Genomic DNA, 26,401 nt, shown 5'->3' on the forward strand with positions numbered 1-26,401 from the left:
AGAATCAACCCATGTCTACAGGACCTCATTGTAGATGGAACGTTAAACTCTAAAACGTCCTTCATTCCTTCTTCTTGGAGTCAGTGACAACATGCACTAACAATTTGTGTATGGAGTTCAGAAAATAAGTGTTGATACCACAACAGAGCAAATTATAAGTTTTACGAACATCACTATCTCGACCTCGCGTGTTCCAGTGGCAATCCGGGAGAAAAGTGTCTCTTTTTTTGCATTTTAAGTACCTTTCTTTTTAATTTTACCACTTGGTCGAGTAATTGAATATACAACTAGTCATGAACAGGTACAATGTGTAATTTCCATGTGATTCAGTGAGTAACACAACATTTCGTAACGTCAAATTAGAAATAAATTGGTGGCATGATTTCTCACGGATTAATATAAATTATGTTTATATTTAAAGGGATATTCAACGTAGATTACGGAAAAGGAAAACATTTGCTCATTTCTAGTATGGATGTGGTCAGAAAGTAGGTAAACATGTTAGGAAAAAACAGGGAATGGAAAGTAAATCATTTATACTGTAGAATGAAGAAACAAATCCCATAACACGTATTTATTCTTATAAAGCAAGTAAACGAACAAACAGCGATAACTTACACAGATTCAAACAAGCACAACAACAGCTTAAATTTATGTTAAGCGTCGTGGAACTTGCAGCAGTATGCAGGCAAAGCGTAAACTTCACGTACAGCCACCTCTCCTGCGGTGTTGAGCGTCTGTGGCTTCAGGCAGTAGGAAGTTTCGTGATGAGGCGGCTGTGTTTCCCTCCATAGGCCTTCGTTCTTCCGCATCACTGCACAAAGAAACGAACTGATGAACCTCATGATGAATATTCTGTTAACAACGTTACCGCTTACTGTACACACTGTAGTGTTTTTAAACATTTGTAGAGGTTATGAAGTTGCATGAACTGTTCCTATTTACTGGAGAGCAGAGTCCTAAGAGCTTTTCAGAAGCGAAACGCTTTCCATCCGGGTTCCTACTGGACTCGTGTGTCTCACAATCACTGTATCGACGTGTGCGTGGTTTTTAAGTGGCTGCGTAACACGAAGCGCGCCAATACATATTCTTCACTGTTAAGGAAACATCTTACTCACGTCCATCCATATTCACATATTCCAGTTCATTTGTACAAGAATAAACAAATGTGTCATTTGTATAAAATAAAGATTTATTTGTCACATCAATCATACCTAGTATATGGAAGACGGTAAAAAGTGTAAAAAAAAAATGAAAATGGCTCTAAGCACTATGGGAATTAACATCTCATGTCATCAGTCCCCTAGACTTAGATCTACTTAAACCTGACTAACCTAAGGACATCACACACATCCATGCCCGAGGTAGGATTCGACCTGAGACCGCAGCAGCAGCGCGGTTCCGGACTGGAGCCCCTAGAACCGCTCGGCCATAAAAAGTGTTCGAGGCGGCAGGTGTATGATAGAAAGTTTAACTTTTCCACTACCATTAGGATTGTAGGTGTCCTGTTATGGATTATCAGGGAACCAGTGGGATTTTGCTGCACTTTACTGCTATGTATCAATGTCCCACTGGCAAAGGGGAGCCTCCTAATGGTTTGCAGAATTTTTATAATTATAGATTCCGCCTATGGGTTGTATTGTCTTCAAGTTCCATTGTTAACCCGTTGCTCCGTATCGTCGCACGGAATAAGTCCGCGTCTGCACATAAGCAACCCACCAAACAGATTTGCGAAGCGGGCTACTACCTCGCCTTCTTGGGAAATTGGTATCAATGCATTGCATGCGTATACTGATATTCGTCGCGTAACAGACGGTACCCTTACTGAGCACCTGTAATGTGATTCGCGAACTTGGAGAGCGGCCCTATCCATTGACGAGTGCTTATTTTTTTCTGTATTCTTGTAGTTTTTGCACAGTCTTATTCTGAAACACCGAGGTACCGACATCCCGCCGGCCGCTGTGACCGAGAGGCTCTAGGCGATTCAGTCCGGAACTGCGCTGCTGCTACGGTCGCAGGTTCGAATCCTGCCTCGGGCATGGATGTGTGTTACGTCCTTATGTTAGTTTGGTTTAAGTAGTTCTAAGTCTAGGGGACTGATGACAAATGTTAAGTCCCATAGTGCTGAGAGCCATTTGAACTATTTTGAACCGAGGTCCCACTTCTCACTGCGCTGGAAAACGAAAGAGTGGGAAATAATTTTTACATTGTTACTGCCACGACACTAATTAAAACGATTATATATTTGTATCTGTCACTCAGAGAGACAAATTGATAGTGAAGGGGTTAACCGAGCAGAACTTGTTAAGTGTCTCTGAGAATGGGTTTTATAAAGGATTCTCCACAGAGAAGGCAATAGAACACCACTCAGTCTGGGAAGGTAAACAAAAAATCTATCCTGCTGTTATATTTTGTGGTCTTGTCGACCCCTTTGATTGTATGGAGCAGAAAATTCTTCTACGAAAAGTGAAGAGTTACGTTATTAATATCGCACCCTTTACATGGACAGGTCACGGAAAGCTGACAGTATCACTGACAGAACGTGACAGCCACGAAACTGACCTCAGAATGGGGGGACATAATAGGTGGAGTCCCAGAAGGTCAGTGACTGTGACTATACTTCTTCATGACCTACGTAAATAATCTTCCAGTCACTTTAAAGGGTGGTACAAGAACTGTAACAAATTCTGATAACATACGTCTATCAATCACATGTCCAAATTCGTCGTTAGCAGTGACAGCTCAGATGGCTGCTGAACAGGTCTGTGAATATTTCAAGGCTAATAGTTTACGAGTTAACTCACTACTAATCATCTAATGAAAGTTCAAAAAATCAATCATGCCCTGTTAACACCAGAACTATACATTAATGGTCATATACTGAATGAAACACATTGTGTAAAGTGTATTGAGATCCAACTGGATAAGACGTTAAAATGGAGTTAACACATAGGTAAAATAATCAAGGAGCATTCTTCAGTGTGCAAAGTCAGCAGAGATATTTTTCATTGACCTTATTTGGACCCTTTCGAATTTGAGTATAACCTAAAACATTACATTCTAATAAAGTTGTAAAAGACACACTAATTAAAACACAAATAACTAAAATGAGAAAATTTAATAAATTTAAAAAAATCATAAACACGTGAGTGTTGGTTTATTTTTCCAGATTTTCATTCCATATTTTCTTACGCAATTACCATTTAGGAAGTGAACATAAAGTAAATAAAGTGTTCGTTTGGCAAAAGCAAGTAGTAAGAATATTGTGTAAAGTAGACAAAGGTACACCATGCAGAAGACTTTTCAAAGATCTCCAAATTCTTATACTCACTTACAAATATATTTGCATTTACTCTTTAAAGATTTTTGTTGAAGATAATAAAAATCAGTTTCAGTTGCACTGGGATTCACATAGTCATAATAGAAGCCACAAAATTAGTTTTCAGATTGATTTTGTCTCCTTGTTTAGGGTCAAGAATGGAGCTATGTGGGATATTGGAAATCCCTACTAGCTCAAAAGAATATTAAAAACATGTCTCGCTGACACTCTTTCTACATCTTATCTCAGTGCCTATATTTTGTGACTGGAAACTTCTGGCCGGCCGAAGTGGCCGTGCGGTTAAAGGCGCTGCAGTCTGGAACCGCAAGACCGCTACGGTCGCAGGTTCGAATCCTGCCTCGGGCATGGATGTTTGTGATGTCGTTAGGTTAGTTAGGTTTAACTAGTTCTAAGTTCTAGGGGACTAATGACCTCAGCAGTTGAGTCCCATAGTGCTCAGAGCCATTTGAACCATTTTTTTGGAAACTTCTGTTAGCACACGCCAAGTAGCAGCGTTCGTTGTGAAGCAGCAGTTGAGACAGTAATATACCATGAACGGACTTATTATTTACAGACGTAAATTTGAAGTAAGAATGGGAGACAAACAGTAGCTAGCTGGTATACTTGAGGAAGTAGCATGTTTCTCTCCAAGTAGCAGCTGTATGCCTAATTTACTTCAGATGTATCAAGCAAAAACAAGAATATCACAAAGCCTTACAGTGGTAGTTTATTGTTAACACAGAATACAGATTAAGTTTCTATAATTTTCTTGACCTTTGTTAAAGCATACCAGCTAGAAATCAGAGATGAATTCTTAGTCATGGCGAACGGTTGTATGTGTAGTGGCAATGCAGCGAGTTCTTAGTTACAACTGCGTACTCGTGTACTTGTCCTTCCTCTACGCTAGTGAAATTCACTTGTACGCAACAACAGGCTCAAGTGATGAGTTTTCAGTTAAAGGGGCTGAGGCAGAGACTCCAGAGTCCAGTCGCTGGACACACAGCGGGTTGGGAGGTGACGTCACAGGCCCCGCTGCGAGTTTAAAGCGAGTGCACAGACCGCATCTCTGATCTCGGTATACGTGCACAAAAGATAAGAAAATCATACCAACTTCTTCTGTATATTGTATTAACAATAAACTATCGCTGTGAAGCTTACGAGGAGAGGTCACAGCGGTGTGGTCGACTTTTGAAACTATCTGTACGGTGATGTAGGTCTAGATCCCAGGTATCACACACTGCAGCTATTCACCCTGGTGGGCCCTCTTTGCGAGTAATTAACGAAACAAAATTAGGAACTTTGTGTGGCTCTTAATAGCGTTAAAAAGAGTTCGAATCGGGTCACGTGCACTAACTCCTGTACTTTTAAATCTTTATCGAAATTACTTCGATCATGTTTCTCTCCCAGTAGCAGCTGTATGCCTAATTTACTTCAGACAAGTAAATTGGACAAGAAGAGAATAGAAGCTTTCGAAATGTGGTGCTACAGAAGAATGCTGAAGATTAGATGGGTAGATCATATAACTAATGAGGAAGTATTGAATAGGATTGGGGAGAAGAGAAGTTTGTGGCACAACTTGAGCAGAAGAAGGGATCGGTTGGTAGGACATGTTCTGAGGCATCAAGGGATCACCAATTTAGTATTGGAGTGCAGCATGGAGGGTAAAAATCGTAGAGGGAGACCAAGAGATGAATACACTAAGCAGATTCAGAAGGATGTAGGTTGCAGTGGGTACTGGGAGACGAAAAAGCTTGCACAGGATAGAGTAGCATGGAAAGCTGCATCAAACTAGTCTCAGGACTGAAGACCACAACAACAACAACATTACTCTCTCTTCAATTAATTGGTTTAAATGCAATTTTTTATTCCTATTCCTTTGTCACGTCATTTGAATCACCATGTGAACTTTTTATTTCTTTCATTTTTTCTTTATACTATTCTTTTTCCAGTCGGAATTTTTGTGAATATGAAGTTAATTATATTTATTTATTACAAGATTCAGTTATATGAAGATTCCAACCTATCTGCTAAAAAAAGACGAAATAATCTATATTTGTGCAATGGTGTGAAAAATGTATATTTGCTACCGGATGTGTATCTCTATTGCACGGTAATCGTCATACCAACATTTAAAACATAATATAATACAGACTGCACTACGGTCAAAATAAAGCAGATGAAAATTTAAATGAAAGACAGGTTTATAGGTAAAATGAATTCAAGCGAAATGAGAAACAGATGTAATGAACGAAATAAGGTTGAAGTTCTCTAACGCTATAGATACAGCAATAAGGAATAGCGCAGTAGGCAGTACAGTTGAAGAGGAATGGACATCTCTAAAAAGGGCCATCACAGAAGTTGGGAAGGAAAACATAGGTACAAAGAAGGTAGCTGCGAAGAAACCATGGGTAACAGAAGAAATACTTCAGTTGATTGATGAAAGGAGGAAGTACAAACACGTTCCGGGAAAATCAGGAATACAGAAATACAAGTCGCTGAGGAATGAAATAAATAGGAAGTGCAGGGAAGCTAAGACGAAATGGCTGCAGGAAAAATGTGAAGAAATCGAAAAAGATATGATTGTCGGAAGGACAGACTCAGCATACAGGAAAGTCAAATCAACCTTTGGTGACATTAAAAGCAACGGTGGTAACATTAAGAGTGCAACGAGAATTCCAATGTTAAATGCAGAGGAGAGAGCAGATAGGTGGAAAGAATACATTGAAAGCCTCTATGAGGGTGAAGATTTGTCTGATGTGATAGAAGAAGAAACAGGAGTCGATTTAGAAGAGATAGGGGATCCAGTATTAGACTCGGAATTTAAAAGAGCTTTGGTGGACTTACGGTCAAATAAGGCAGAAGAGATAGATAACATTCCATCAGAATTTCTAAAATCATTGGGGGAAGTGGCTACAAAACGACTATTCACGTTGGTGTGTAGAATGTATGAGTCTGGCGATATACCATCTGACTTTCGGAAAAGCATCATCCACACAATTCCGAAGACGGCAAGAGCTGACAAGTGCGAGAATTATCGCACAATCAGCTTAACAGCTCATAAATCGAAGCTGCTTACAAGAAAATTGAGAATGCGCTAGGTGACGGTCAGTTTGGCTTTAGGAAAAGTAAAGGGGCGAAAGAGGCAATTCTGAAGTTACGCCTAATAATGGAAGCAAGGCTAAAGAAAAATCAAGACACTTTCATAGGATTTGTCGACCTGGAAAAAGCGTTCGACAATATAAAATGGTGCAAGCTCTTCGAGATTCTGAAAAAAGCAGGGCTAAGCTATAGGGAGAGACGGGTCATATACAATATGTACAACAACCAAGAGGGAATAATAAGAGTGGACGATCAAGAACGAAGTGCTCGTATTAAGAAGGGTGTAAGACAAGGCTGTAGCCTTTCGCCCCTACTCTTCAATCTGTACACCGAGGAAGCAATGATGGAAGTAAAAGAAAGGTTCAGGAGTGGATTTAAAATACAAGGTGAAAGGATATCAATGATACGATTCGCTGATGACATTGCTATCCTGAGTGAAAGTGAAGAAGAATTAAATGATCTGCTGAACGGAATGAACAGTCTAATGAGTACACAGTATGGTTTGAGAGTAAATCGGAGAAAGACGAAGGTAATGAGAAGTAGTCGAAATGAGAACAGCGAGAAACTTAACATCAGGATTGATGGTCACGAAGTCAATGAAGTTAAGGAATTCTGCTACCTAGGCAGTAAAATAACCAACGATGGACGGAGCAAGGAGGACATCAAAAGAAGACTCGCTATGGCAAAAAAGGCATTTCTGGCCAAGAGAAGTCTACTAATATCAAATACCGGCCTTAATTTGAGGAAGAAATTTCTGAGGATGTACGTCTGGAGTACAGCATTGTATGGTAGTGAAACATGGACTGTGGGAAAAACCAGAACAGAGGAGAATCGAAGCATTTGAGATGTGGTGCTATAGACGAATGTTGAAAATTAGGTGGACTGATAAGGTAAGGAATGAGGAGGTTCGACGCAGAATCGGAGAGGGAAGGAATATGTGGAAAACACTGATAAGGAGAAGGGACAGGATGATAGGACATCTGCTAAGACATGAGGGAATGACTTCCATGGTACTAGAGGGAGCTGTAGAGGGCAAAAACTGTAGAGGAAGACAGAGATTGGAATACGTCAAGCAAATAATTGAGGACGTAGGTTGCAAGTGCTACTCTGAGATGAAGAGGTTAGCACAGGAAAGGAATTCGTGGTGGGCTGCATCAAACCAGTCAGTAGACTGATGACAAAAAAAAGGTTGACGAAAAAAAAGATGAAACAAAAGAAATTAAATTGAAATCAATACAAAAAATTTGTTAAAACACGAGAACAAAGATTTCAAGTGGAGAAAGAACCATAGGAATGAAAATGAGAGCAAATGAAGAAGTTGATATCATGTTTAAAATTATGTGACAGACGAAAGTGAATATAAATGATGAACAAAGTAATTTCGATAAGGATTTAAAAATAAAAACTAAATTCGAGCCCACATGTTCCCTCGTATGAAGCTATTATCCGATCCGTTATACCACGTATCGGCACGATATAACGAAACTTTTTAACGCTGTTTAGAGTTACACAAAATTTTGGCTTATTTTCGTCAATTACTGGCAAACGAGGGCCCACCAGGGAGGATGAATGGTCGCCTATGATACCTGGTATCTTAACCTACATCACCGTATAGATAGTTTCAGAAATATATATATATATATGGTGTCCCATTTATCTTAACCACCCTGAATAATTGTTTGTCCAGGTGCAAACTACAAAATGTTTCACGCAAATGATCTTTAGCCGTCAGGGAGACATCAATCAGCATGATTGACTTCGTTGAAGCTTTGTTTTTTACAAAGATATGAACAGCGATATGACTTTTTAAATGGTACCCTGTACTTTTTATTCGGTAATTCATTTCCTCTCCTAAAGACCGATTCAAAAATGTATCACAGAGCACTATTCACTGAAACAAAACGTTATTAATTACAAACACAACATTGACGTTGACGCTCCCAGCGCTTAGTGTAGGTACTCGGGGTAATGGATCACATCCACGTGCTGATGCTGACAGAGGACAAATCTAAACATAAGTAGAACGCACACCCGTCGTTCCATCAACCATCGTCAGTTGCAGAGTTGTGTGAGTAGAATGTACACCAATGAAGAGAAGGTAGTAATGCTACTCATCTATGGGCAATGTAAGTTAGCAGAACATTAATTGCAAAACTCTATTCTTGTGTACAGGTACATTTAGTACAGTCGCTTAGTTCTTCTAAATACTGTTGTCTAGAGTAGACGTGTAGTAAAGGCTGTCCTTCCTGCAAACTGCGTTCTTACACGTTCCTGGTTCCATCCTTACCATCTACACCCACATCAAGAATTGCATGGGAATGATTTCCAGAATCGTGTACAGTTCTGTCTGTGGGCACAGCAGCAAATCCTCGACAAACCGAACTTCTTCTACAATGTTTTATTTGCCGATTAATGTTCCTTCTCAAACAGAGGACAGGTAAATACAAGGAACATACATTATTGGTCTAGCGACAACCCACGATGGCTTAGACAGGTTGAACATCAGCGTCAATGGAGAGTTAACGTCTGGTGTGGAATGCTTGCTGCTACAATTATTGGCCCTTATTTCATCAATGGTAGTCTAAACGGGGCAGCGTACACCAACTTCCTCAGACGAATTCTTTCCTCCTCTTCTGAATGAAGTGCCGCTAAGAACCAGAATGCATATGTGGTATCAACACGATGGATGTCCAGCACATAATGCCTTGCGTGCACGTCGTGTTCTGAACCGAAGGTATCCTGCCAGATGGATTGATCGAGGAGGAACAGTTACTTGGCCTGCTAGGTCTCCTGATTTAAATCTTCTGGACTTTTCTCTTTGAGGATGCGTTAAAGACGTCTACGCGATATTCCAACAACTCCAGAGGACATTCAGGAACGTATTGTGCTTGCTTGTTATTCTCTTCAGCAAGCAACACTGGAAACGGTAAGTAATTCTTTCATTCAACGAGTGCACCAGTGTATTGGTGTCCAGGGTCACCGCTTTGAGAACCGTTGAATTTTCTACTCCTGGCAATGGTACAGGAGAGTCAAAGTCAATTTTGTGTTGCTTTTTTTTTTACTTGGTTTTGTTTTCTGACAACTCCAGCAAGTGGACGAGTTGGTGAACCCGGGCTCAGATGCAATGATATGTAATTAATTACGTCGTCATTCAGTGAATGGTACGCAGTGATACATTTTTGAATAGGTCTTTAGGAGAGAAAATGAATTACCAAATTAAAAATATAGGGTGCCATTTAAAAAAGTCATACCGCTGTTCATATCTTTGTGAAAAACAAAGCTACAACGAAGGCAGTCATGTTGATTGATGTCTCCCTGACGGCTAAACAACACTTGTTTGAAACATTTTGAAATTTGCATCTGGACAAACAGTTATTTAGAGCGGTCAAGATAAATGGGACACCTTATATATATATATCTGTGTGTGTGTTTTCTACGTAAATTGTATGTATGTACCGCTGGAAATTTACTGATACTACTTGATATATATACAGGGAACATCTGACAATTACGCTGACATAGAGTTTCCACACGTATCGACTCGGAGACGACAGTACACGAAAACAGGACAAGAGGATGAGGTTTATTCTTTAAATGGCGATTATTAATTATTAACATAAATTGACAGAAGTCTTAGAGATAGTTGCAGAAATGAATGATAAGCTAAGAGATCGCTGTTAGCCCAAAAGCAAAAGCTGTCATGACCAAAGGAATACAGAAGCAGCAGGGATGTAACAGTGACGTTGCTGTGCGCCCCCTCTTTGTTTGGCGGAGTTCATCTCCTTTCTCGTGGTGAAGACGGAACAAACAACCACTTTGTTTGCAATGGGCGAAATTTGTATGTTTTCCGTCTGAAGTGTATACTACGGCAGCTAACTTATTCCAGACATCGCTCTTCTTCTAAATGACGCAAATTTGCAGTTGTACACGCCGCATCACTTATTTTTCATCTTACACCAAGCAGAGTCTCGCTAGAGGCCATCCGATCCTGACTGCCGGTTATTGCGGCTTGCGATTGCTACTTTACAACATCAAAATCGTTCATTCAGCTTTCGTATTGAGTCACGACTGGTACACTAACACGTTTCAGTCAGAGAGGACGAGTCGACGAGTGAGAAGCGACCGCAGGGCGACTGTGCTCAGATTCGTCACCCTCATGGAAGTGCAGCGGGAGGGAAGGAAGCTCCTTTCACATTGACGACGAAAAAGTTCTTTATTATCATAGAAGTGAAGTGAAATATATGAATATGACTCATCACTAAAACAGTTTCCTCTTGCTAGCTAGTAATCTGTTGACAATCTTCATCTTCAGCTACTACTTGACACGTGACACTTGAAACAGTCATTGTGAGATAAATAGATATAGTGATAATATATGGATGTCCATCTTACTGCATGGGGGAGGGACTTCAGCTGATGACACACCGGGTGGTTATAGTCAAATTTTCCCTATTTAACGCGTTATAAAACGGAAAATAAATACCGTACGAATATCAAACTTGCTAGCCTTAATGCCAAGGACATGACGAAGAGAAATAATGCAGAATCAATTGAATTGAAACACTTTCGATGTGCTGCTTCGGTACATCATATCATTACATACCGGTACCATTACTGCAACGGAAGTATAGCGTCCGTCAGTGTCCAGGAGAGTCTGAAAGCGCAGGATCGCATTCTGCACAGCAAATCAGAGCATGTCCGTAAGTATGCTGGCTACCTCTCTTGATATGCTGCGCTTCAGGTCAGGTCAGCATATGTGTGAATATTCTTCTGATGAACCCCGTCCTTAGGCAGCCCCACAACCAGAAATCAAAGGGGGGGAGATAAGCTGATCGTGCCGGCCAGGAATTCGATCGTTTCCAAATGTGTTTCGGAGAAGCAGGTGAACTTCAGGAGCGATGTGCGGTGCGGCCTCAAGTTGCATGAAAACTGTGGAGTTAATGCGGTTCTCCTGTAGGGCGGATATGACATGCTGGCAAAGCATATCGCAATAATGCAGCATACCTCTTCAAAAATGAATGGGCCAACGATGAACATAGCCGTAAATCCACAGTATACAGTCACACATTCACCGTATAGAGGTACTTCATGCATTGTGACTGGAGATGAAGATCCCCAAACTCGAAAATTCTGAGTATTCGCCTCACCCGTCAGGAAAAAATGAGCTTCGTCTGTCCATAAGGTAGTCCATGTCCAGCCCTCGTAAATTTCAATCCTTGCGAGAAAGTGGAGAGCGTAGTCAACACGTCGTTGTGCGTCCTGTGGTGCAAGCTGATGTACGATGTGGATCTTGTACGGATACCATTTGAGAACGGTTCGAAGCACCTTCTGTACAGTGCACCACGTGTTGTTCAACTGTCGTGAAACAGCACATGCACTGCCTAATGATTGGGAATAGCGCGCCGTGTTGTCTGTCATAGCAACAGCGATGTCGTCAACCACCTGTGGTGCACCGATCGTCGGCCTCTTCCCAGAGCGACACCCAGTTCTCCAGTTGATTCGAACTTCTCTATCATGCTCCGCACAGCAGATGGAGAAAGAGGACCCATCCGTAATCCTCTCAGCCGGTGATATTCTCCAAGTGTAGCTGCAGTATTACTATTGCTTTGGTAATACAGCTTCACCAACTGTTGTGTACATAGTTCCGCATAGTCAGCGCGTACACAACCTTCCCACTAGAGCGCGCCCCGCTAAGCACAACAGCGCAGGCGCAGCGCTCGTCCGTCTCCGCAATACCAGATGGCGCTGCCATAGAGACGGACCAAATTCTGCTTCCGCCGATACGCGTATTAATATGCAACGCAGCAAATGAGATTGCTGCTAACGTAGAACCCTTTCTCCTCGCGGATCACACTCGCGCAGTGATACCTGAACGCGCAAGGTATTAAACGAGTGTACAGACCTCCGATTAGTCTGTCTGCACCAGTCTGAACCAGTCTGCATTAGTCTGTACCAGTCTATAGTCAAGTTTCAGTCTGCGCCTAACAAGATTACCATATTCCTGTAGATAGCCATGAAGATAAATGAATAGACACTTTGTCAAGTATCAGAGATATGAGAGAATAAGATTAACGTACCAAGACCAAAGGAACTTCAGATTGTCAATTGTAAATAGCATCCAGAATCAAGTTAAGTAATTTTATGCTTGTTATTATTTTAATAAATGTGTGTGAAAATTAATCAAGATCTGTTCAAAGTTGGTCACCGTCAATCTGCTACTCTAAGTGTGCAAGTGGCATTTCTATCGTCTGACCTAATGGCAGAAGATAAACACGTCACGATAAGACCACGAGACATATTGCTGACACTCGCCTACTTCGTTAGAGCGACAAGTCAAATAATCTGATGGTGTGTGTACCGAAGGTCTTACAGTACGCACACCACACCAATAATGCCCTGCTCACTTTGTCCAAGCTCATGTTGACAAGTCAACAAGTGCACTGTGACTGGTCGGGTGTGTGAATCCCGGTGACTCATCACACCACCTCGTGGCCATAGTTGGAAAAGGACGGTGGCGCTGTGATGCATGGAAATCGTGCACCCCATACGCTGGACATTAATGCTACCAGGTTTGGTACTTTTACGGTAATTAGTTTCCGCGATATAACGTGTTAAATAGGGCAAGTTTAATTATAACCACTCAGTATATGAGGAAAAGTACCACAACAGCTGTATCTTGGGAATGTCGTTAATCTATCATACTACTAGTCTCGGCGGCAAATTACCCCCATCCTCAGACCCTGTCTACCAAAGAACAATAATACAATGCCAAAGTTTGAAAACTAAACAACTACAAAACAACGTACACTTAAAAGTATGGTACCTTAATGTATTAGTTGAAGTAATCTTAAGGTAACATTCTACGAAGTACCAATGGAGAATATATGTCAGTACCTCCATTTTTCTCCTCTAGCCCATATATATATATATAAGCGTATAAAACATAAACACAGAATAGACCTGAATCACGGTCACAAAACACATGGCTGCCGTCATATGTAAAAACAATGGACATCCAAAATGGCAGCTTTCGCTCGTTTCAAACCAATCATCAAAACGACACCATATATCACGGCAAAATTTTAACAAAGGGTCCCAGATATCATACAAGATCCAACTAAAACTGTCCACTGATGTTTAAAGACGTATGCCAAAGCTGTATACATGATGTAAGAACCTAACAGTAAAAGTGAAACCAACCTGGTGTGGGCTAACCATGTACCCATTGCAACTGTACATGAACCACACAATTTTGTGACAAGCTGTCTCCAATATTTGAAAAGCTCCTCCTCTCAAAACCTTTGATAACTATGTACACTTAAATAAGCAAATATATCAGCCCTCAAGTATTATGTTCACTATTACACCTTTGTGTGATAAACACAAACACCTAACCACAAGAAACAAAACTAAAATACCCACTTCAAACAGTATATTCCTCCATAGTAAAACCCTACTCGAAATAAAACCTAGGAACCCGAAAACATATTTAAACATCTACAAACTAACTGCTACAACTCCATTGTCTCAGGGGTGGGCGCAGGTGCCTAAGACAATCCGATACCCTCTGATCTCTAATCATATACAGTACATAAATATGTAGGCCAATACTCCATCAGATAAGGTGTAACAACAATAAAAATGTGGTACAATCCCTTCTGAAACACACACTGCATATTAAGAAAACTGTAAACCAAAATATCTGAAACGTCAAATGTTTTGACATACCGACGAAACGTATACGGATTCAAAGGGAAAAGAAGAAATGCAAACTGGACCCTGACCAATCCACAAAGTATCACGCCGTAAAAAGCAGAATATGGGAAGTCTAACCCATAGTAAAAATCTGTGGCCTAAGTGGACACAAACAACTTGACAGGAGTTCCAAACACTTATTCTAGTAACTGTGCAGCGTGCCCCAGTCCTGTGGTAGAGATTCTCAAGATACAGCTGTGGTGATGCTTTTCCTCATAAATACACTGACGATCCAGGAAGAACGAAGAGTAATTTCCCTTACATATTTCCTAGAAATAGGTCTTCTAAACACATGTTTCTCGAATCGTTAGAGTAACAATAATGATAAAACAATAATAATGATTAAAAATAACAAAATAATAAAAATTTATATAAAAGATAAAAAACTAATGGGATTTAAAATTTAAAAACAAGATAAAAAAAACCTACAACTATCCCCAAATAACCTTTCACCAGTTCTCAAACATTTATTCTGAACTTCACTACCTTCCAGTTCTAGGCCTCTAGACTACCTGCTTGGATAGTTCCTTGTGTGTTGCCATTTGTTTAGTTTTCTAAAGCACAATATGCTCGGACATTATGAAGTAGACGTAATGTACTGTGAACCAGCTGCATGTACCTCTATTAAAAGTGGATGGATCCCAAGTACAAACAACACTAGACGAATTAAAATAAGAATATACACAATTATTCAGTTGTGTGTTCAATACATTAGCTAATACTAACTATATTTAACGACGCATGAAAATGTAATTGATGTATACTAAGGCCTAAATGCGTCAGCTAATTGCAATCATTTGTCTTCTGTTGCTTAACAGTTCCCTATGAGATATGTGCTTTCTCTATTTTGTTTATAATTCCCAGGAGTCACGGTTTCTTACTTCAGAGCGGGGATTCACATCTATATAATTAATGTCCTTAATTTAAATATTTAGGTAACACTGAAATACAATATGATTGTCGAAATATTGCATTGATCAAAAATTCGTTAGAAAACAACGAGATTTTCACGGGTGTCATTGCGTCCCGTAGAACCTCATGGCACTTTCGATTCTTGGTGGGGAATACAGATATGAGTGGTGTCTAACATGTCCAACAAAACAGACGCCACTCATAGTTACAATGCTGTGGGTCCGATGGCACCAATTTTCAGATCCCCCCATCCGGTTTTCCGTCCATTCCTATTACCCCAAACACTGAATTCCTTCCACAACGTGCAAATGTAATCTACAAACACTGTAAAAGTCCAAGTAGCCAGACCATTGACCTCGCTGTTTGCTTCCCAACCCGCAAAAACAACGAGTTCTCAACTTTACACATCTGTTACGTCGGTCTTGCATTCACAGACTGAGTCCTCTGGCAGGCACTTAAGTGCGAGTTGCAGAGTATCCATGTAGATGTAGACTGCATGGCTTACTAGTACTGGTTCTTCGCTGGGGCTGTATCAACACACGCAATGGAAGACAATAACGCTTGGATTAAGTAGTAAAAATATCAAGATAATCGCTCTACCTCGTCATATTAACAAATTACTACGTATTTACACGATTATATTTTTTCACGTTCCCCGCTTACGGAAGTAACGTAGACAGGAACTAGGCAAATAATGCTTTATGCTATGACGGACGTGTTTGCCCCAAACACCGTTCCAACAGTAAATAATTTGTATGTGGCTTAATTTGTTGCTTTGAAAAATTCATCAGCCATTAATGAGGATTGGAATAGAACAAATCATTCACTAACTTTACAAAACCTTTCTATTGTGCACAGAGAAGTTGCTTTATCCAAAAGGTATAGACAGAGCGGCAGTCGATAAAACTATCAGAAGATGTGAACTATCTGTCGGCCTATCTGTTCTAGTATCTTGAATATGATTGATGTACGGCGACGCTTGGAATGCGCCGTTAATCTTACGCTAATATGAGATAGCGCTGATTGACGCCGGTATTACAGCGGGGCACGGATGGCTAAGCCCTGCTCTCCACGTGATAGATGACAGCCTGTGAGCTGGTAGTTCACGTACAGTCGATGATCACTGTAATTACCACTGGAAAATCACACAGTTTGCGGCTGAAAATCGAACCTAGCGCAGACGTAAAATTGAGGACTCGTTTTTTTCTGAACGGGACAATAATTTGTGTCAAACGTAAAGATTATGGTTGCACAACACGTACTAAACTAACAACCTAATACGCTGGTGGAAACTTAAAGAGCTGCACCATGTGTTAATCACACGTTGTGAAGATGTTTATCACATGAGAAGTATTAAACCATTAAACCGTCATTCCATTCGAAACATATCTATAATCAATGTCAGTATAAGGCGTAACTATCACGTCACGAATACGCTCTCGTATTTGTTATGGCGTGGAAGCAAGCAGACTCGGAATATTATTAGTACTACAACTTAGCTACCACTGTTTTGGAATAGATGGCAGCAGCGGCAAGTGGCGGTGCAGGTAGCGGATCGTATCATACCTTAAGCTTAGCCATTTTCAAACATAACGCCATCAAAATATTAGTCTGTCTGTGAGTGTATCATACAGCTATTCTCGGCTGAATACGTCAGCTTAGGAGCCGAATTGTCGTCGTTTGCGTATAACTTTAATTTTCTGTTTTAAGATGATCTGGTCCTGGGCTCGTAAAATGCTGGGTAATACCCAAAGTGACGCACTTATTAGTGAAAGAACGTTGAGAGAATGGTTTCAACGCGTCAGGAACGGTGATTTTGACGTCGAAGACCGGCATGGCGGTGGAAGGCAGAAGGTTTCCTCCACACTGAAACCATCGGTAACAATCACAGGAGATCGTTACCGAAAGCAAATGGTGAGTTTGAGCCGAGCACTGAAAGACGAGCGGCCATTGTGCATCTATTGACATGAAAAAATGATTTTGCAACATGGAAATGCTCGACGCCATTTTAAAAAACTCGTCAATGCACATTTAGAAACGTTGAAATAGGAAGTCTCATGCCACGCGTATATTCCCCAGACGTTATTCCCTTTGGCTACCACCACTTTCGACCAACGGCACAGGGCCTGGCTGGCCAGCGTTTCCAGTCACATGAACTAGTGTAAAAATTGAATCTATCCATGGATCTTCCCAAAAAGACGCCCAGTTCTTCGTCCGCAGGATTCGTTCACTGCCCCAAAAATGGACGAAAGAACTTCCTGGCAGATTAAAACTTTGTGCCCGACCGAGACTCGAACTCGGGACCGTTGCCTTTCGCGGGCAAGTGCTCTACCATCTGAGCTACCCAAGCACGACTCACGCCCCGTCCTCACAGCTTTACTGCTGCCAGTACCTCGTCTCCTACCTTCCAAACTTTACAGAAGCTCTCCTGCGAACCTTGCAGAACTAGCACTCCTGAAAGAATGGATACTGCAGAGACATGGCTTAGCCACAGCCTGAGGGATGTTTCCAGAATGAGATTTTCACTCTGCAGCGGAATGTGCGCTGATATGTAAAGTTTGGAAGGTAGGAGACGAGATACTGGCAGAAGTAAAGCTGTGAGGACCGGGCGTGACTCGTGCTTCGGTAGCTAAGATGGTAGAGCACTTGCCCGCGAAAGGCAAAGGCCCCGAGTTCGAGTCTCGGTCGGGCACACAGTTTTAATCTGCCAGGTTGTTTCATATCATCGCACACTCCGCTGCAGAGTGAAAATCTCATTATGGAAGAAAGCAGTTACCAGCGATGGCCAATACTTTGATGCGAAAAATTTTTTGTTTGTTTTTCACAATATATCCTCTAAATTCGAGAAAAAACGGACGAAGCGTAGTTGTAGACCTAATATCTTCAGGAATTTCTTGCCGTTCTAGAGACATTCTTTGTTAGTTTATGAGGATTGTTGACTGGAGGCTGGTATGTTTTCCCATCACATGCTAGACACGCTCTATGAGTGACAAATCAGGAGACTGGGGAAGACAGTCGAGAACCCGTAAATACCTCAAGGCGTTTGTGATTTGAACTGCAGTGTGGAGTCTTGCATTATCCAGCTATAATATACCATTTGGTACCATGATCACGAGTGTATGCTAGGTATGACAGCGGGATTTACCGTTCTTTCCACACTGGATCATAAGCATTTAGCCTCCCACCAACAACTGCAAATCAAATAGCATCTTCTCACACAACGATTCGAAGAGTAGGACATGAATGGGTCTCGAAAATCACTGCTTCACCTGACCTTTTACCCGGTTATCTACGGACACGTTAAAGTCGATATGATCACGACAAATACAAGAGAAACTTATCGGTGAACAACATACAGTACCATTCAGTGCGTCAGCAGACGTTAACTCTAGACGAGACACGTTTATGTTGTCTGCGACACGATGTTAGCTGTAAACGACATACGGTAACTTGAGCTCTCAACCCCAGCTTCCTCTGACCTATTATCGATGGTTCTTGTTACAGTTTTTCTCATCCCTCTATTGGACAGAACATGTTGAACAACCCTACGATCTTCTCCTGATGTAGTCCTTCTAGAAGGTCCCGTGGCAGGTCCTCTTTCCACACTATTATCCGGAGACTATGTCGTGACTGCTCGTTCTGCACTCCTAGCACTATAGTGTATTGCCTCCGTTATCGGTATGTTGTTCCCGTGTCCCTTACAACAATGGTTCGTGCTTTCTGAGACTCCGGAAGATGGTGATAAGCTGTGCGTGTGTTTCGATCTCGAAAGTTACAGCAAAGTTAAGTATGCCCAATGGGCATGCTGTAATCAAATCACTCTAAGTCGCTAAGAATAGTTTTTTCCTGCTTTCAGAACAAGTTCAAATGGTTGAAATGGCTCTGAGTACTATGGTTCTTAACTTCTGTGGTCATCAGTCCCCTAGAACTTAGAACCACTTAAACCTAACTAACCTAAGGACATCACACACATCCATGCCCGAGGCAGGATTCGAACCTGCGACCGTAGTGGTCGCGCGGTTCCAGACTGTAGCGCCTAGAACCGCTCGGCCACCCCGGCCGGCATTCAGAACAAGGAAATTCTGTTCACATAAGGACTCTACTTTTGTCAGTGTGTCCTACACTCATGTATATGTTAAAGTATCAGTTTCGTAGCTTCAGACAACGTGTTCCTCGCGCAATATTGGGTGGTTATAATCAAACTTCCGCTATTTGAGCCAGTGTAGACGAAAATCTGTTTACCATATGGGTACCCAACTTTATAATAATGATGCGCCCCTACTCTGAAGGCAGCAGGTGAGATACTGCCGGAAATACAGATTTGAGGAGGGGTCGTGAGTCATAATTGAGTAGCTAAGTCCGTAGAGTCCTCACCCCTAAAAGCCAAAGGTCCCGTGTTCGAGTCTCGGTCCGGCACACAGTTTTAAAATGCCATGAAGTTTCGTATCAGTGCACACTTCGCTCTATAATGAAGATTTCAGTCTAGATATATTACCTTTCATACAAATGTTTCTACAAAGTTTCATTGTCCAACGATCACTGGTTTTTCATAGGGGCCCTCTCAAATAGCGAAACTTTGATTATAGCTGTCCTATCCATACAATTTCTGTCTGTTTGATAGTGAATATCTCTTAAAGTCGCCTAAAAATGAATTTTAAAAATGTTGATTTTTAAAAAAAATTAAATGAAACGATCGTAACGCATAATTGTTCGGAAGATCCGCTCTGGGATTCTTCAGCCTGCTAGTGCAAGACTCTACATGCGCCTGATAGGAAATGATAAGGAGAACTCAAAGACCCGGCCCCTGAGCGAAGAAAATCAACTACCCTGCTAGGAACAGCACCCAGGACCCCCTCATTATTAATGAAGATCCTTCCCGATGGAAAAAAAAAGGAAAAGAACATAAGAGTAAAAGTGGCCTAGAGTGTGTTGCCATTCTCGGTATTGCCATTCGATACATATGGAGCAGGTCATCGGCCATACTTAGCTGTATGTACATACATAGATTTTCGAATGTGCACTAGTCTATTTTTTTTTTATCTATTGCCTGAAAACAAAATTAAACTTACCTTGAATCTTCCGTTTCCGATCAAATCCGATTAAAATATTCTGGAGGATTCTATTGGCCTGCAGGATGTTGCCCTGGACGTTCAACAACGTATGTGGTTTCAGCATGATGACTGCCCAGTACATTACACAATTGAAGCACGGGAGGTATTCCTCCGTGTTTACACTGGTCGGTGGATCGGCAGAGGTGGCCCTGTTAATTTGCCCTCTAGGTCCCCGGATTTCTTCCTGTGGGGATATTTAAAAGATAAGGTGTACCAGAAAGTGCCAATAGGCCGTGAAGACATGGTCAACCGCGTCAGAAACGACTGTGCTGACATTCCCGCAGATATGCTTCTGTCCCGCGTACGGTCATTTGAAAAGGGGATCACTGAGTGTGTTGAAGTTAGTGGTATTAATTTGAACATTTATTCTAATTGGAAAGCTAGAGCAGCGTTCGTCTCGAGCATCGGCCACAGTGGGTCGGTGGTTCGTCCCTGTTCGATATGTCGGAGGTATACAACACTGCGAATGGGGTTTCCAATTAGAAGTTACTAAATACTGGCCTGCCCTACCCTCACAGCCTGGAGGTGGGTTCCCACGTGCCATTGGATATTCAAGGGCCATTGAGTGGCATGTAAATTACGATTGCGTACCCATTTCTATTCTTCCGATTGCAGAGACATCAGTGGGGAAACGAAGAAAATGCTTCTGACAAACCATATGTAAATTTTGCATTATAATCGTAATCTGTAATAAAAGACGGGGGTTTCCATTGAAGATTTCAAAACTGCTCTCCACCATCCGCGGACGGCGTGGGGTGGAGGGTCGAGTGTGGTATCGTAGAATGTTCCGCTCCGAAACAGATACATTGGAATTATATTTTTCTTTCATCCAGTTTACTTGGATTGGCCGCGCGAGATTAGCCGAGCGGTCTAAGGCGCTACAGCCATGGACTGTGCTGCTGATCCCGCCGGAGGTTCGAGTCCTCCCTCGGGCATGGGTGTGTGTGTTTGTTCAACGTCTTCATTTAAAATGAACATCCTGTATAACAGATAGGAGTATAACAATTGTAGTATTTTATATCTAATATTAACACTACTTTTCAACGCTTTTATCTTAGAACACATACAATGTTACTTATACCGACATGCTTTTCAAGCCTTCATATGTGTGGGCGTATACGAGTATGTAACAGGTATACTGTTGCGAAATCGATATATCGTTGCGAAATCGGATTACTCTCTTGCAAGTAAAAACTTTTTTTGTCTCGTGTACAAGTTGCAATTCATCCAAAGTTTGTATCCTCATTCATGTAAAACATATAAAACAAAAAACGAAGCTCTATCCGAACAGTCCGGTCCAACGGTACCGATCGACCACTGTGTTATCCTTCGCTCATAGGCTTCACCATTGAGTGATACCTATGGGCGGAGGATGACACAGAATATGGATATGGAGAGGCAATTTCCTTCCGGCATTTGTCAGTTTTCGTGACCGGAGCCGTAAATTTCTGAATCAAATAGCTCCTCGATTGGCCTCTCAAGGGCTGAGTGGACCCAACTTGGCAACAGCGCTCCACAGACCGAGACGGTGACCCATCTAAGCCTGAAAGTGCTTAATTTCGGTGATCTGCGGGAACCAATATGAAAACTGTGGTAAGGCCTAGTGTTGTGAAATCGAATGAAGCTCTTTGAAACATCTAATAGTTTAGCCGTCTGTAATAGCATTCAAAAGCACTTGTTTCCCACCATTTATCACTTATAAGAGATATTACTGTCATTTCAAGAAGCTGTAAACTCTATTTGCCTCAGACGTTTAGGGGTGATACATCAGTTCATGGAGAACAACTTCTATCAAAGACGAAATGATCGCTGACGCTACCTGACGACTTTACATGTCGTTATTTATTGGTTATGCCCCTGAGAGGCAGCAAGCTGTAGGCACACTGCAATATGTGTCGCCTACAACCTAGTCACGTGTTCCATATGACAGGGTGTCCTCCAAGCTAAGCCAAGTCAATTAAAGTTCCTGATTCGCTTCGAAAATGTCTTCCTTCACTTTAGTGACATTCATTTATAGAGATTTTCTCGTTGCAAAATACTTTCACTTTACTTGGATAGGCCGCGCGGGATTAGCCGAGCGGTCTAAGGCGCTACAGCCATGGACTGTGCGGCTGATCCCGGCGGAGGTTCGAGTCCTCCCTCGGGCATGGGTGTGTGTGTTTGTCCTTAGGATAATTTAGGTTAAGTCGTGTGTAAGCATAGGGACTGATGACCTTAGCAGTTGTCCCAAAGATTTCACACACATTTGAACATTTTTTTTTTTACGTTGGTACGTAGTATGCAGCAACCCTGATCAGTAGACCCTGCTACTTCGGTGAAATCTCGTCGTCCCGGGGTCAGCGAACACTCTACGACTCCTAGCATCTCCGCGAAGCGACACTGAACATTTTGTCTCTAAAAAAAATGTTCCCCATGACGATATCTATCACCTCTAGATATTTCATTACTTCGGGATACGCTGTGTATGACAGTAGTATGCCTTTTACTGGCACACGCTAAACGAGCACCAATGATGTGTGCGCTTCTAACAGTATTCCACGTCTCACTCTTTCAACGTAACTTCATAAAATAAAAGGGCAAACACCAACACAGTGAACAGCAGTCCCACTGTGATATCGTGGACACAATTCTTGAAACTACGGGACGTTTATGTAACCTTCATTGAAACCTCTGTATTCTGCTTGTTTTGAATCCTGATTCGATAACATTCATGATAATTACAAACGAATGTAAAACAGTTTAGGAATTTTGAGAACTAAAGTTCAACATTTTCTTACCACATCGTCGCATCTCGCATTGATGCCAAGGAGCTCGATGTCACTGGCATAAGAAACCTGGGGTTTAATAAAGAATTTGTTTGAAAAAAATAAAAGAGAAACAAAATTAAGGTTTTTGAAATAAAGATTTTGAAATAGTTTTGGAAATATAAAGAAAGAAAGAGAACCACGGTCTTAATGGACGCGGTATTCAAGGAATTTTATTGGTCTGACAATCAAACATAAACTTAAGATTCACAGTCTCTAAACTGGAGTGAAAAGTTAAACTAAACATTTAATCGGACTTTCCACTGATTTCGTAGGAGTCCCACTTACCTCCATCTCTGTCTCCGGATGTGAGGCAACATCGGAGAGCGTAGAATGGCCATTGCTGCTGGAACAAATGATAATAACTTATGTTGAAGAAATAACATTAAAGAGTGCAGTCAATGCTTCTTAACAAAGACGTGAATTAGAGCACTTACTGTCAAGTGATCTACGTACTTGGGGTTTCAGTCAGTATACGTCTACCTCTGTTCGCTCGTAATGTTACATGAGAGCTTCTATAAATTACTTAATATATTTGCCCAGTCGCATGTTTAAAGTTGTCAGTTCCCTTGTATCAGTACAATTAGCAAACAATTATTTTGTCGTTTTCTACATAAAAGAGATGTTTTTGTTCCAGCAATCAGTATTCTCTAGGGAAAACGTAATGGAAACATGATAAAATTAGATCGTAAGTGTTGCAGCACTGCATGGCACATGGAAGTAAACGGCCACCTGCGGTGGATGTCCACTCAAGATGACGTCATCTGTGTCGGAAAGGAGCCACTATTTCGAAACAATGCACATTTAACATCGGAAGGATCGATCTCAAATGGATCAGTTTGCGTAGGTCGGTAATTTAGTTTCTATTGTATTTGCACAGTATCTGCACCAGACACTACAAAGAAAACCTGTCGCCAGCGAAGAACTAGAAAACACATCACCCAAGAAAGAAAACCTGTCGCCAGCGAAGAACTAGAAAACACATCACCCAAGACGGAAACTAGTTTACAGACAGCATAAAAACGAAGCAACATGCAGGAATGTTTTAATTTATCCATGTTGAATGAGGTTGAGTTCTATGGCCGAGGAATGAATTACTTGAGAAAGTTCAGCAGACAGCCACTTTTGTGTAAAGTTTAGAGTAATACAGGCTACATTTTGGGCTTTTACCATGTCGAAGTTGCGTCGTAGACCTGTATCTTCGGTAGTGCAACTTTTTTATCAACTGCTTTTTGGATGCTGCAACTGCTCTCGGTTCTGTAATTCGCGGTGCATCAGTGTTTGAGCTAAGCACATAAAAGCGGAGAAAGGAGCTACAAATCACAGAACAATAGGTAGCTACAGCGATGAAGCGTTATGCTAATGAAGATCTAAAGTATTATGCAAGTTCGACAAGGATGAAAGTGTCGCGGTGCAGACGTAGTACCGCGACGCGAAGGAAATTCGGGACAGAGTGGTCCGCTTACCGTCCCGAAGGCACGCATCTGACGACACAACCGAACAGGAAACACTCTGCAAGCAACGCTGCGGTCACAGTGGAACTGAATCGGTGGATTCGGCCGACGATCGACATCGGCCGAAGACGGCCGATCTTTGCTAATCAGTACGCTACTACATTCGCGGCCACAATATAGCCGATCTCATTGCCCGAATGTACAGATTTCGGATAAAAGTCGGTGAAAATTCATATGAGTTTTTTTTCGGTCATAATGGCCGACACGACACCAAACGCGGACTGTGAGAATCTGATAAGTTTAGTAAAAAGGAGTTTGTTGCATCCTGAGGATGAAAAATATCATAACAGGGATGTAGTTCGGAACCTGTGGACTGAAATTGCAGGTTTATTTGAAACCACAAGTAGGAAAAATCTTTATCAGGAATTTTACGTGTGAGTTATAACGTCGAAAAGTAATTTGTTCAAGTGACAAGAAAGGCGTAACATGATTAAAGTTACTGTAGCGGATCTTTCTGGGTTGTGGTAGGTGGACATTAACCGACTACAAATTATTATTACTGCTTACTGGCGTTTTCATGGCAGTAGGCTGCTGAATCTGTTACATGAAGTGATTTGCAAATGTAGTGAACGTATGCGATTCCACTTTACAGTGCTTTAGGTGTTCAGAGCATCTTATTCTAAACTCTATGTTTCTTTCACACGAATACTGAATGACAGTCACCGGAGGTTCATTGACGTATGTCGGCACAGCTTCAGATGAATTCAGCAAAACAGATTTCGAGCACTTGCAGGGGTCTGATTTGAGGTCTGTTAAAAAATCCGACTCACATTAGTGGTGTAGTTCTGGCTCAAGTAAAACAAGTGATGCATTGTGTGGTGTCACCGCCAGACACCACACTTGCTAGGTGCTAGCCTTTAAACCGGCCGCGGTCCATTAGTATACGTCGGACCCGCGTGTCGCCACTGTCAGTGATTGCAGACCGAGCGCCACCACACGGCAGGTCTAGAGAGCCTTCCTAGCACTCGCCCAGTTGTACAGCAGAGTTTGCCAGAGATGGATCACTGACAATTACGCTCTCATTTGCCGAGACGATGGTTAGCATAGCCTTCAGCTACGTCATTTGCTACGACCTAGCAAGGCGCCATAGCATTTGATAATTAATATTGTGAAGCTTGAACAGTAACGAGAGATGTACACCAATTGTGGATTAAAGTTAAGTATTCCAACAGCTACGTACTTTATTTGCTAGACTCAAATCCTTTAACTTTTCCAGACCTCACGCCAATCTGCGTGAGCTTAAAAGCGTGCATTTCGGCCTCCTCTAGCAACACAGTGTTGGCTCTTCTGCCAACACTTCACTTTGATATTTGACATATCGTGATTACATCTTTCCATTGGTTATGCCTATGCCGCCCTGTAAGAAATATAGTTACAAAGTTTTGTGTAATATGTGGGATGCTGTTTATAATGCCCAAAATACTAATTTAAAAGCTAATATTTTCGCTTTTTCACTCCAAATACTTCGAAATTTTTAATGTATTCCATACCGAATTTTAGAGATATCTTCGTGCAAGTGCACTAAAAGACACTGTAATATAGCAGATTTTTTTTATTAAAAGCTACACTCAGTCCGAAATAAAACTGTCACGAGAAATCTTGTTAAGTCCTTTCTCAAATCCTCTGGGCATGTGTTCAAAAAGCAGTGAATTTTGCAGTACTAGAATGTGATTATGTAAATAATTAATTAATTTTCACTGTTTTTAGAATAAAGTGAGCTATTGTGAAACCACAAACCTACTTTTCAATAATTAAATAATATTTACTTTTAGAAGTTTTATCCATGCACCATAGAATAGGAACTTCTACTTTCAACTTGTAAATTATGTATTTTAACATCATTCGTAAAACCTTTATATACCGAAGTCGCCATTAGAGCATAATAAA

At 41.4% G+C, this 26,401-nt stretch overlaps 1 protein-coding gene across 1 annotated transcript in view; it reads right to left on the minus strand.

Moving 5' to 3' along the window:
* Nucleotides 1–559: 559 nt before the first annotated feature.
* Nucleotides 560–26,401, minus strand: part of LOC124605959 — a 42,780-nt gene continuing 16,938 nt past the window's right edge. The window contains exons 2-4 of the mRNA XM_047137922.1: nt 23,289–23,346; nt 22,974–23,030; nt 560–814 (exon numbers count right to left, since the gene is read on the minus strand). Of these exons, the coding sequence (XP_046993878.1) occupies nt 812–814; nt 22,974–23,030; nt 23,289–23,346 (118 nt within the window). The 3' untranslated portion in view covers nt 560–811. The remainder of the gene's footprint in view (nt 815–22,973; nt 23,031–23,288; nt 23,347–26,401) is intronic.

Source organism: Schistocerca americana, chromosome 3 (genome assembly GCF_021461395.2).
Source record: "Schistocerca americana isolate TAMUIC-IGC-003095 chromosome 3, iqSchAmer2.1, whole genome shotgun sequence".
In the NCBI taxonomy this organism is placed as follows: Eukaryota; Metazoa; Arthropoda; class Insecta; order Orthoptera; family Acrididae; genus Schistocerca; species Schistocerca americana.